Source organism: Benincasa hispida, chromosome 9 (genome assembly GCF_009727055.1).
Source record: "Benincasa hispida cultivar B227 chromosome 9, ASM972705v1, whole genome shotgun sequence".
Taxonomy (NCBI): Eukaryota; Viridiplantae; Streptophyta; class Magnoliopsida; order Cucurbitales; family Cucurbitaceae; genus Benincasa; species Benincasa hispida.
In genome coordinates, this window is record NC_052357.1 from 22868826 (window position 1) to 22882092 (window position 13267).

At 37.4% G+C, this 13267-nt stretch overlaps 1 protein-coding gene across 1 annotated transcript; it reads right to left on the minus strand.

Annotated features, from left to right (window-relative positions):
* Nucleotides 1-1087: 1087 nt before the first annotated feature.
* Nucleotides 1088-1789, minus strand: LOC120084622. Its single transcript, XM_039040431.1, has one exon. It carries the CDS (start codon nt 1787-1789, stop codon nt 1088-1090), a length of 702 nt encoding a protein of 233 aa, XP_038896359.1.
* Between the last annotated feature and the right edge of the window lie 11478 nt (nt 1790-13267).

Below are 13267 nucleotides of genomic sequence, written 5' to 3' on the forward strand. Positions count from 1 at the left end.
AAGTCAAGAAGTAAAGTAAATATCATATATTATATATCACAAGCGTTCATACAAAATGTGTTTATAAACTATAGGACACGAGACTTTAGGGCACAAACCCCAACAATATTAAATTAATTCAATTATATATGATATAACTGATATAATGTATTTGATACATTATTATTTGATTGGAGGAACTAATATTTGAATATGATTCAAATATATTTTCTATGAATAAGATTCATAGTTATTAAATTTAATATAAATATGATTTATATTAAATGCCATAAAATAGAAAAAGAACTATAGTTTATATATTGTATATGATGCAATATTAAAACTATAGGTTATAAATATAATATGATAAGTTAGTTATCATATTTATTTATATTTATTAATTATTTGATAATTAAATGCATTTTTCTCAAAAACCACCCTTAGTGGGTAGTTATACGATTTTATGGCAAAGTGGAATAAAGATGAAAATTGGTTTTTAATTATTACATGAAAATTGTCTCAGATTATTAACCATTGAGTGACTACACAATAGCGTCGAGTTTACTAGACGATAGCTTGAGAGATTAAACGATCGAGTATTTAGTCTATGCGATAGACTTCATCTTCTACATGATAGTTCGTTCGTTTACTCGATCGTCTCCTCCACTCTAAACCTTCCCTCAAACAAAAATAAGCCNTTCATCTTCTACATGATAGTTCGTTCGTTTACTCGATCGTCTCCTCCACTCTAAACCTTCCCTCAAACAAAAATAAGCCAGAGCCCACCACTCCTAGATTCTCACACCGAGAATACCAAGGTAATCTAGTGGTTATGTTCGATTTTTCAAGGATCAAGGGTCTACTCGTTGCCGTTCGAGGGAGATTGTCTTGCTCATTGCATTCGTGCTGTTTGACGCATTGGTGAACGATCGAGGGATACACTTGAAGAAAGGTTCTTCAAAGGTAAAGTGTCTCATCCTTTGTATTTAATTCAAAACATGCTGTAATTTAGTTTTTAATGCATAATCTGTTCTATATGATTGTAAATATATGTGTTCTTTCACAATGGAGTTTGGACAAACCGCTTCCGCTCATAGGTTCTTTGTAATTAGAGTTCCTTCACTTTCAACACTTCATTGAGGCATTCTACTATATTTTTCGTCATCTTATCATACCTGTAATGAACTTGATAAACCCTTGCCCACCTTTGTAATCCAACCTCCTCAAGATAGGTCGTCACATCAGTATATTGATGGAGCTTAGCCCAATACATCTGAAACTCAGACATTCTATAAACTTTCATTGCTAGGTAGAAGTATGAGATTATGTCTTTATTCTTGAATTTGTCAACCAAATTGTTTCGAACATGGTACATACATAAAGCATGAAATGCATCAAGGAACATACATGTAACAACTTTTGCAATTGAGATATGACAATCTGATATAATCACTAAATTTGGAATGTCTCCCATTGAATCCTTCAAATGAATCATGAACCAAGTCCATGATGTATCGTTGTCACCATCTACAGTACTGAAGGCGATAGGATATATGTTGTTATTGCCATCGATACACGTTGCTATTAACAACGTATCTTTGTATTTCTCATACAAATGGGTCCCATCAACAACGATTACTGGGTAGATGTAGTTCAAAAAACCCCTGATACATTGACCAAGTGCCATGAAGATGTACTTAAAGTATTGTCTGTCCTCCACTTCAACCTCAAATATCGTACCTGGATTTGCAAGCTTAAGTGCCTCGCCATATGCCCTAACAATAGCATATGATCCTTCAGCGACCCTCATGCGAACACTAATCTGTACTCTCTAGCACGATAAGCTCGCCCGTAACTTATGTTCACTCCATAATCTCGTCAGACATCCTCAATTATATCCTTCAGGCAGTATGTTCGACTAACTTGTTCGTATTTAGACTTGATTAAGTGTCTAATAACCCAACTTTTTGCTTGTCGGTGATTACCCATTCTCATTTCAAGAGAATATGTATGTTCGCTTGGATATTTCGTCGATTTGAAGGAATCAATTTCTTTCATTTTTTTCTGCATGGAACCTCCACTTGCACTCCTCCACCGAACACCGGAAAGTTAGCAAGCTCTTTGTTGACTTTTTTACACTGTAGTCAAAGTTCTTTCTTATTGCAATCAATAATTTAACTGGGAAATCATATTTCGAAAAGAAAATTTGATCGACCTTTATATCCTCGTCATGCAGACAGTCATGAGGTATTATGATGAGGTCGTCATACGATGGGCGCTCTAATGGTCTGGGTATATCTACAAATGGTTGGATTGGAATGGTAGATTGCATTTGAATCGAAGGCATCACAATTGGTAGGACGGGAGCAGGTGGGGTTGGAACATGGATATAAGGTGTTGGAGAAGTTTGTGGTCCTGAAGATTGTCCATATCCATGTTCAGCATCGAACTGTGAAGTACATCTAGGTTCACTGTTGTGACCAAACCAAGCTTCACTTCGGTCATCCCCCAAGTTCTGACTGGTTGAAATGGGTTGATCGATGTTGGAGTATACCAGCATGCAGCGGAAGCAACAAGGATCAATAAGCATTCTAATTCATTACTTTTGGCTATAAATTAAGTATGCTCATAAACTAATAAGAGGGTTTCATGACATACTTTTGTAGAACCACTTGAAACTCGAATTCAGCTACAAATCTTCTCCAAATCTTCTTGTGAACCACCTCAATGCCTTCTCTATTATTCTCTTGAAGCCTTAGATTGAGTTATGGGACTCAAAATAAGCTTGAATAAAGGGAATTTGGAGAAGTGGCACACTGAAGCACGTTGGAAGAACACATTCTTCAACCAGAAAGTTTTTCAGCAAAAACTCATCAAGTGCTTCAGTTTGCATGCTCGATTCTCAGTCCAACATTCTCTATTTATTGGAAGACCATCATGCAAAGTAGATAGTTGCATGAAGAGCAGCTCATGCTTGGAGGATTGACTCAAGCAATGGTGGAAATTGAGTGAGCTACTAAGTTGGTAAATAGAGATCTCCCACTTTTTCCATTTTCAAGTTTTCAATCTTTTTTTAATATTGTTTTATAAATTGATTTCCAAAATTAATATTGTTTTCAAAATTGAAAACTTTATAAATCTTACAAAATTAATACATTAATTAATTTTCTAATAAAATTAATAATGAATAATTAATTAAATAATTTAATTAATTCTAAGTAATTCAATATTAAATATTAATTTAACTTAACACTAATTCCACCATCATGAATCTCTATTCAGGAATTTAATATTTAAATCATATTTAAATATTAATTGATTCTCCAATTCCGTTGAATTCCAAAATTAAACACGTAATTATATCACATATAATTACTAATTCCCTTAATTCTAATTTGAATGTTTCAAATTAACTTATCATGCTACTCTAAGGCTAATCCATTTACGAGCTAGTAGGGGGACCTCGTAGACCTACAGATCATGGACTCCAACGATCTGAGATTAATTGGCTAAACTCTTTACATCAAATTAACCCTTATTCGTTAACTAATGGGTCACTCTACTAAAGCCCATAGTTGCACTCCCCTCACTGTAGATATATTATGTCCACTCAATAAAACCATGATTAGTAAGTTAACCCTTCACAGGTTGTTCGTAATAACGGTCGGATTAAATGTTTGTTTTACCCCCGAGATTACCTCTTGTTCCTTAAGTTCCATTGATCCTCTAATGAACAATTGGTTTGTGATCCGATCAACAAACAGTGTCCCTCTCGAGCTAATAAGAGGGTGGGGCCCTTTGTTCAAGACTCGAAGTCAGCACTTAAGGGAACAACCTCTCTACTATCCCTGAAAGCGAGTAGGAGTGAATTCCATCTTGCACCCTATGTCCGTAGCTATCCACCCGTTCTTACCCCCTGAAATAGAGGTTTATTAAGCTAGCACTATGGAGCCAACCCTCACCTATGCAAATCTAAGAATAATCCTGAATAAACAGGATTTCATAGTTAGCTTAGGAATAAGGTCAAAGTTACCTAGGTCATCGATTTGAAATAGTCAGTCTTAAACAGTAAACAATGTTGTAAAGTAAGAGTGACTAATTTCGTGGTCTGATATTGTACAAACCCATTGCACAATGCCCCCACTTCTCATGTCATAACATGTATAAATTGGGATCACATCGTCTGTAGTACTTTACAACTCCTTGTAACAACTATAGAGTGGGTCGCATCCGATAGTGTTACCAGAATAAGGCACCCAACCTTATTCATATACTATAGATCATTTTGACTTTTTACTCGAACCTGATCCACATTTATGTCTTCATATAAAGCTCAAGTACTCATATAATAGTCATGGATCTTTTAGTTTATTGAAATTATTTTAAAAACGAAATAAACAATTCTTATTTCAATAACGACTTTATTGAATTTTTAGAATATGTTTTATTGTTTACAAACCACGAGTTTTAGGACATAAAACTATTAGGTGAAAATTTAATTTTCAAAAATAAGAGGGAACCAACCTTTGGTTGGAGAATCCCATATTGGAAAATTTTGATTTAGAAGCCTTACTTTTGTACTCCAATCTTGGGTTTGGGTTTGGGCCCTAAGGGGTACCCAAGTTTTAGAAGGAGTGAGAAGATAGACCAATGTGGGTTCGGTGGACGTTCCCGTGTGTGATTAGTATCATTATTACTTTCTTTAAAGATGTTTGTATTTCATTTCCTTTTTTATTATTATTTAAAACCGAAAAAAACTTGGTCTTCTAGCCGAGTCTTCAGGCCCGCCCTCGTACGTTTTGAGGTTGTTCGCCTTTTTTCTCACGCGACAGTTCCACGCTGAAGGCCTATAAAAGGTGTGGCCTTCAGCAGTTCAGAACACAATTTTTCACCTCTTTTTGAAAGTTCTTATAAACCCTGAGCCCTAATTTCTCTACTTGAGTATATTCCCTACTGAGACCAGTGTGGTGAGTAGGTTAATGTGGAAATTAATGTGTAACTATAAGAAAAAGGGTGAAAAGTTAGAAGAAATGTTTGAATTTGGAAGCTTGACTCTTGGGTAAAGCTTGAAAAATTGGCTAAGTGTAACCCATGCGTTGGAAGCTAGAAAATTGGCTAAGTGTTGTCCCATGCATTGGTTGCCCATTTAAGAGGTTATTTGGGCGTTGAAGGAAGCCAAAGTATGGCCAAGAGAAACGCATGCAGCAACCAATGTCTTGAGAGGTTAGCAAAACATACGATAGCCTCAAGTTGTGTGGACATGGGTGCTAGACGATCGTGTAGCAATGTGAGGAGCTAAGCGATGCGGTATGCGATCGTACGATAAAGTACGACGCTAGAAATGCGGAGAGCCGCGGCTAAATGATAGCGCTATGCGATGGGCGATAATGCTATGCGATGGGCGATAACGTTAGATGATGAGGCGTTGGCACTACACGATCGGCATCAGTGCTAGACGATGATGTTGGGCGATGGCGCTACGCGATGGGAATGTGCGCTAGACGATGGCGTACAGCGCTACACGATGGGCAAGGACTATGCGGTAGGTTTTGTGCTATGCGATAGACGTAGGCGCTATGCGATGGTGCTATGCGGCAGTAATACTAGACGATGAGCTAGGCGATGAGACAAGCCATGGTGGACGCATGGTGAAACGTCTTTGCATTGCTAAGGCTTGCAGTACATAAGGTTTATGAGGTTAGGTTACGTTGGTCTTGAATAAGAGACTAAGGATGTTGGCAAACAAGGACATACATGCGTTGGTCATAAGGGATGCATTAGCAAGAGCCTAGGCGATGATAAATTATACCATGAGGTGTTGAGTTGAGACCTAGCTTGATCCAAAGGTTGTTATGCGTTGGTGATGTGCTATGTGCCAAGGACATCCGAGGGCATGTAGGTGCATAGGACAAGGCTTGAGCAAATAGTATGCGTTGGAAGAGTGTTGGTCATTATCCTAGTTGAGCACATAGGGCAAAGGTAAGTCATGCGAAAGAGAAGGATATGCGGCCAAAGATGAGCCTTGCAAGCATATAACATATGTGACCAAGTTGTGTCAATTGGATGCACAAGGTAATGTTGGATGGATGCATTTTAGTTCATTATCTGGACATGTGGCTTATTGGGAAGAAATCTTGGGCTTCAAGCAAATGAGGTGGATGCACAAGAAGACATGAAAATTTAAGCATTTTGTGTTGGCTAAGGAAGAGGAAGACACCTTAGATTGCGATGGTATGAAGATTGCGTTAATAGTGGGGGGAAAAGACACTTGGACATGTGGCCAAGTAGGAGGTGTCGGCCTTGGAGAAATTTGGACGCCTATAAATAGAGCCAAGGACTTCTCTTCAGATCATAACTCAAATTCTCTTCAAAGGACATTAAGAAGAGTGTATGAAGGCTAATTGTGAGGAAACTATGTGTTGATGAAAGAACGCACGCGTTGGTGGCAAAACCATGCGTTGGTCATAAAGTTTCAAGAGGAGGAGACGCTGTCAGACAGTGAAGTCTAGAAGTATCATCAACTTAGGATGAGGATATCTCCCAGCATACTCATGCGTTTGGAGTGATTCTAAAGCCACTTGAAAGCTTCGAGAGTTTAATTTTTAGGGTAAGGCTGCTGAAGAAGAATCTCCAAGGAATCGGGCTAGAAAGTGAGGAAAAGACAGAAGGGTCAAACTATCGAGTAAACTTGGTCCAGTCTTGATATTTTGATGATTTCGGCCAAACCACGAGAAGTTCTAAGCTAAGGTCTTAAGGTAAACTTCCTGAGACATTTTAGAGCATGTTTATAGAAGGAAGTATCTTGGGATAAGGCTTAAAATTATGAGTAATCTGAACTTTAAATTAAATCTAGATCTTAGGGTTCAAAAAGGAGCCTGAGGTAATCAAGGAACTTCTAGAGAGAAAGGTTCCTAAACGACCAACGTGAGTGACTAAATATTTACAATGTCTTAAAGAAACTATGTTTTAAAGAAAGATTATTCTCATGCTAGTTAGTTTTATAAAGCAATTTCCAAGCAAACCATGAGTTATGTTTTAAACGCATGCTATGTATGAAAGTTTATTGAAAAACTATTTATGTGTGTTTAAATACACCAAGCATGCGTTAGTATCTTTAAAAACAGGTTTTCTATGCATTATGATTTACATGCTTTAAAGAGAAAGTCATTTTATGACTAGTTTTACATGAAACTCGATAATGAATGACATTTGAGAAGGTATCCGACCAACTCGATACCGAAGGACATTGAGAAAGTATCCGAGCAGCTCGATACTGAAGGACAAGTTTTGAGAAGATATCTGAGCAGAAGTACCTAAGGTATGATGGTACTTAGTATGGCCACGTGCACATTGGTAGTTAAAGTCAGAGATTGAGCAAAAGGATTCTCTCTTGACTAGCAGTTGACGTTGGGATTTAACCACAGCTACAACTAAGGAACGGTTTTAATGTTTTCTGATAAAAACAACTTTATATGCTTTATGCTTGGAAAATATTTATACTGTAGTACATGGTTATTGTAGACATTTATATTTCAGATTAATCTCTTTATTGAGACTTTTGCATGAGAATCAATTTTTTTTCTTAAGTCCCTAACTGGGCTAGCAAGCTCACCCCATTTTCAAATGTTTTCCTTTCCCCAAATAGCGGTCAAATCCTCAGGAGGTAGCTCTGCATCTGCTCTGTCACTAAAGGACAAAGATATTGTAACACGTCAGTTAGGTGGTTATTGTAAATATTGTACACATGTTACAGTTGTTCATATAGGGACTAAGGTTTTCGGCATCGGGACTTGTGAAACTAGTAATGTAATCTCTCTAAATATGTTGTGTGTTTAAACTTAATTAATTTAGCCTAAGAGGCATCCGCTGTGTATGAATTGCATGTTGGTATCACAATTATTTCCGTTAGAGTTATTAGGCAGTAAGTGTCAATAAAAGGGTTGATAACTGCTACAGTCATGTCCTTTCCTAGGCTCAAAGAGTAGTCTGGGGCGGGGTGTGACAATTGTCCTCTTCTACTCTTCCACTTTCCATTTTTCGAGCAAAAATAAAAAAGGGTGTGAGTTCTGGTCGGTAACGGTGCATTTTCGATCGGGTTTTCTTTTTTAGGCTGTTTTATCTTGGGGACGACGTGGTAATATTTTTGACCTGCTTGCACATTTGGGCAGAATGAAACGTCTTAAAGAGAGCAATATTCGCGACTCGGCCTATAACAAGCTTCTATTTTGTAGGTTTTATTCTTTGCTTGACCATCGTGACCTGACCATTTACTGCTGTCTTGTTTGTCGTTTCCAAAAATTTTAAGACGTTTACCGCCACATCACTAATGGCCCTCACTAGCAACAACGACCTTATGACATCTAAACTCAACGTCAATTCCAGTTTGAAGGAGTGAACTTCAAACGGTGGAAGCAAAAGATGTTCTTTCTCACTGTCAAGAAAGTTGTCGACACTTGTGTCAGAGATAAGTTGATAGTCCCTCTAGAAGAACCAACCGAATAATAGATAAAGCTGCTGACTGGGAGGAGAAAGAATTTCTTTGTAAGAACTTTATTTTAAATGGTCAACTGATGAGATGTATGACTACTACAGTACAATGAAGACAACGAAGAAGGTTTAAGATGCCTTGCAAAAGAACTATGACACCGAGGAGGTCGGGTCGAAGAAATATGCTGTTATCCATTATCTCAAGTTCTAGATGATGAATGATAAATTTGTGGAGGACCAATCCCATGAACACCAGAAGATAGTCCACGAGATAATTACTGAAGGTATGCGGTTAGACGAACAATACCAAATTGTTGTTATTATTGATAAACTGCCCCCTTTGTGGAAGGACTTTAAGAACACTTTGAGGCATAAGACCAATGAGCTCTCCTTGGAGAGTCTTATCACCCGACTAAGGATTGATGAGGAAGCCCAAAAGTAAGACCAGAAGGAGGAGGTGAATGCCGTAGCTGGGAAGCCCACCACTACCGTGGTAATACTTGACCAAAAATCAAAGAAGACAAAGATGAAAGGTCAGAACCATGGCTCCAACAACCAGAACCAATAGAAAAAACAGAAGCACCCTTTAGGAGAAATGATACAATTTCTCTACTTTAATTGTAATAAACCTGGGCACATGGCTAGAACTGTAGGAACAGGCGTCGTCCTGCTAGTCAGGCGAACCTGACAGAAGAACCATTAGTCGTCATGATCACAGAAGTAAATGTGATCGGTGGTTGTGAAAGGTGGTGGATAGACACTAGCGCTATGCGCCATGTCTGTCACGACCTTAGTCTCTTTAAAACTTATATTGAAACTAAGGATAAGAATATTCTATTCGGGGATCACCACTCCACGAAAGTTGCTAGAACCGATGAGGTGGAACTGAAGTTTACCTCTTGGAAGACCCTTACATTGAAGGCTGTCCCGCACACTCTGGAGATAAGAAAGAATTTGGTCTCGAGCTATCTCCTCGACAAGGTTGGGTTTACTCAAACTATAGGGGCAGACCTATATACCCTTACCAAAAATAATGTATTCGTAGGGAAAAGGTATGCAACTAAGGGAATGTTCAAATTAAATTTAGACATTAATAAAATGAAATCTTCTGTGTATATGCTGTATTCTATGAATGTTTGGCATGCTAGACTCTATCATATGAATAAGAATTTAATTAGTAACATGATTAGGCCAAAAATGATACCTTAATTATCCACGAATGAATTTAATAAATGCGAGTATTGTAGTCAGACTAAAATTATGAAAACTCTACATAAGTCTGTACTCAGGATTTCTAAGCCTCTAGATTTCATTCATTCTGATTTATATGAATTTCGTTGGGATTGGTGTCCTAATTCTCCCAGAGTCTCATAGTTTATAAACAGTTTATACACATTGTTTATAAATAAAATAAGTTCTCATATCCAATAACTAAGATCCGTGGTTATTTCATGTAAACTTAAGCATGTATGTTAGACATACAAGTGGATCATGCCTTAAGTAAAAACCTAAATGGTCTGTAGTATAAGGATAAAGGAGGGATACCTCATCTTGGTGACACTACGGATACGACCTGCTTTGTAGAGGTTTACAAGTGTTGTAAAGTGCTACAGATGGTCTGATCCTGACCATTCATGTGGAGACATGCGAGCGGGGGTGTCCTATACAAAGAGTTTGTATAAGAATGGCCCATGAGCTGATTCGTCTCTTTATATAACGTTGTTGATGATAACTTGTAGAAATATAAGTTATTTATACTGTTTTATTTAGATATTGTGGCTAAAAGAAAGAAAAGTTGCGTCGATAGTATACAAATTGGCTAAGAAATTCGAAAATTATAAAATGTCGTCAATACACCCACTGACACCATTGCGATGGTAGAATAGAATGTTTTAGTTTTTATTTGCAGGAAATTAGTCACCGCATGCGTTCATGGCTCAAAGATGAAATAAAAAACGCATCTACGTCGCATTGCACTCATCAATCAAGAACGAAGAAATGATCAACGCAATAACGGCGCATGCGACAATCGATCAAGAACTCTAGCGATCAACACAATTTCAAGCGCATGCGATAATAAAAAATAACACCGCATGTGGCGATTGATCGAAGATGTAAAGAACAACGCATTTGTGAAGGATTCTGACAAGTGTACAACTTTCAGTTGTGCATTTCTGACGGGTTGATTGCATAACAGAAGGAATTTCTCATTCTGCCATTTTAGGAACTACCACAACCATACAGTGGGGACCACACATTCAAAGAGCCAGGCCTCACCTATAAATAGCTTCTGCAAATTCACTGAAAGATATACATGAATACATAGAGACGTGCATATACTAATTATGAGAGAGAGGCTGGTCTGAAGTGACTTATAGAGTAGATTCGGGTGAACCACGAGACAAGGCCGAGAGGTGAGTCAGAGAATCCTTCCAATCCCTGTAGTTGAAGCTCTGTGCGAAGGTCAATTTTACCAGGAAAGCAAGCCTGAGAGGGAAGCTTTCCTCTCCACTACTTTCACATGCCGACAAGCACAACCTCCGTTCGGAATCTGTGTCAAGACGTTGACACTTCTTCTGTATTTGTTTCTAATCTCTATTTCATCATTTGTATTCATCTTCTCTAATCTTTAATTCACACCATGTATCAGACGCTTAATTTTAGTATTAAATGTTATGATAATTTCCATCTCTTTATCTCTTTCCATACATCCATAATCCATTTTCTTCATGATGTGTTCTTAATCCCATAGGTAAATAGCAAGAATTAAATGAGTAAGTTAATTTGTGTTAAGAAAATAATTAAGTTTAGCTAAAGCATGCTCGACGGCATCTTCACCTATGAGAGCAGAAGTGAAAATGTTATTCCGCCTATCGAGAAAAGGTTGGAAGAATACGTTAACTAAAGCAAGAAGTATTTCCTGAGATGGAAACAACCTTGCATTCATCACGTTCATCCCTGTTTCACCATAGAGATATGGGAACACGGCCGATCACCGAGAGGTGTACGCTAAGGGAAAGCAGAACTTTAGTTGCATCTTTAACACAATTGACAAACTTGCGATGTTTTTACAATTTACTCTTTCTCTTTCTACTTCATTCATAAAGACTTACCATCGCATACATTGAATCTTTGTACAACTTCACAGTCAGTTCTCGACCTCAGTATCATGTATCATGTATCTTTTATCGTGTATCATATTAGTTTAGGATTTATTTTATTAACGCATTTTTACTTTCACCGCAATTTACATTTCTGTATAAATCAACATTCTTTATTCATTATTAAAAATCGGTCGCATGTATCACAATAGTAGCACATTAACGAAAACAATCCCTGTGTTTGACCTCGGATTATTCTGAGAAACTTGTATTGGAATTATTCTTGGTTTCAGTGCAAGGAAACTTGTGACATGCACTACTACATCGCATACTACGAACATATCATTAACAACGCATATACTTAGACGTAGTATCGCATAGAAATGTCTTTATCGCAAAAGCACTTGAGCACATATACAACACGTTATCTATCATCACAGTGCATGAATAATAAGGAATTAATTTTTATGTCATCAGTTGATAATTGAGACTTGCATCTCACTAAAATGACCATAGGTGACATGACCTTAATCCTGAGTGTTTTGGGAACTTCTGCCTATGAGGGTAGTCCTTTGATTAGTATGGGTGAGAGTGTCAGATTGACAACTTGACAAGCCTACCTTTTTGGGGATTTGTCTAATTGGGGAGCTGAGAACTTAGTTACACAAGACGGAATTCACTCCTTCCCCGAAGCAGAGGTAAGTAGATAAATTGCTCCCTTAAGGGCTAACTCTGGGTCTTGAACATAGTGGCCACACCCTCTCTTTGGAAGAGAGGACCCAGTCATAGTAGGACTATGACTTATTGTTCATTAAACGAATCAGTGGTACTTAAGGAGTTAGATGTAACTACAGGGGCAAAATGGTAAATTGACCCAATTGTACTTACGAGCGATTTGTGAAGGGTTATTGCACTATTGATTGGTTATATGGATACAGAAATATATCTATAGTGAAAAGAGTGCAGCTATCGGTATTTAGTGGAGTGTCCGGCAGTTAATGGATGGTGGATCTCGTGACTAAAGAGTTTAGTTAGTTATTCATGTACCGTTGGAGCTTCAAGCTACAGGTCCATAAGGTCCCCTTGGTAGCTCAATGGATTCAAGTTGAGAATCAGATTTTGGGTTAGTTTTAAGTGTTCAAATTAACAAGAGGAAATTCAATTATATGTGATATAATTGGTGTGATGTATGAGATTCATTAATTGGAGGAATTAATATAAATATGATTTATACTAAGTACCATAAAATAAAAAAAGAACTATGGTTTATATGTTTCACGGGATGAAATATTAAAACTATAGGTTATAAATATAATAAGGTAAGTTGATTATCATGTTTATTTATAATATATTAATTATATGATAATTAATTCTTTTTCTCTAATAACTAATTGAGTGGGAGGTTATTGGAAGTTTTATGGTAACCATGAGATAAAAGGAAAATTGTTTTCCTACTTTTAGAAGTTTCTTCGTTCGGAAAGTACTCACGGAATAGGCTATTCAGTAGAAATTGTTCTTGCTAAGCGATAGCTGTTGAGAGACTAAACGATAGCTTAGAATTGACTATACGATAGTTACTCAGCTAATGGTTGCTACACGATCGAGTAGTAAAGTCTATTCGATAGGCTTGAGTTTACTAAACGATTGAGTACATCGCCTATGTGATAGACAGCTCCATATCTCCCACTTACTCGATCGTC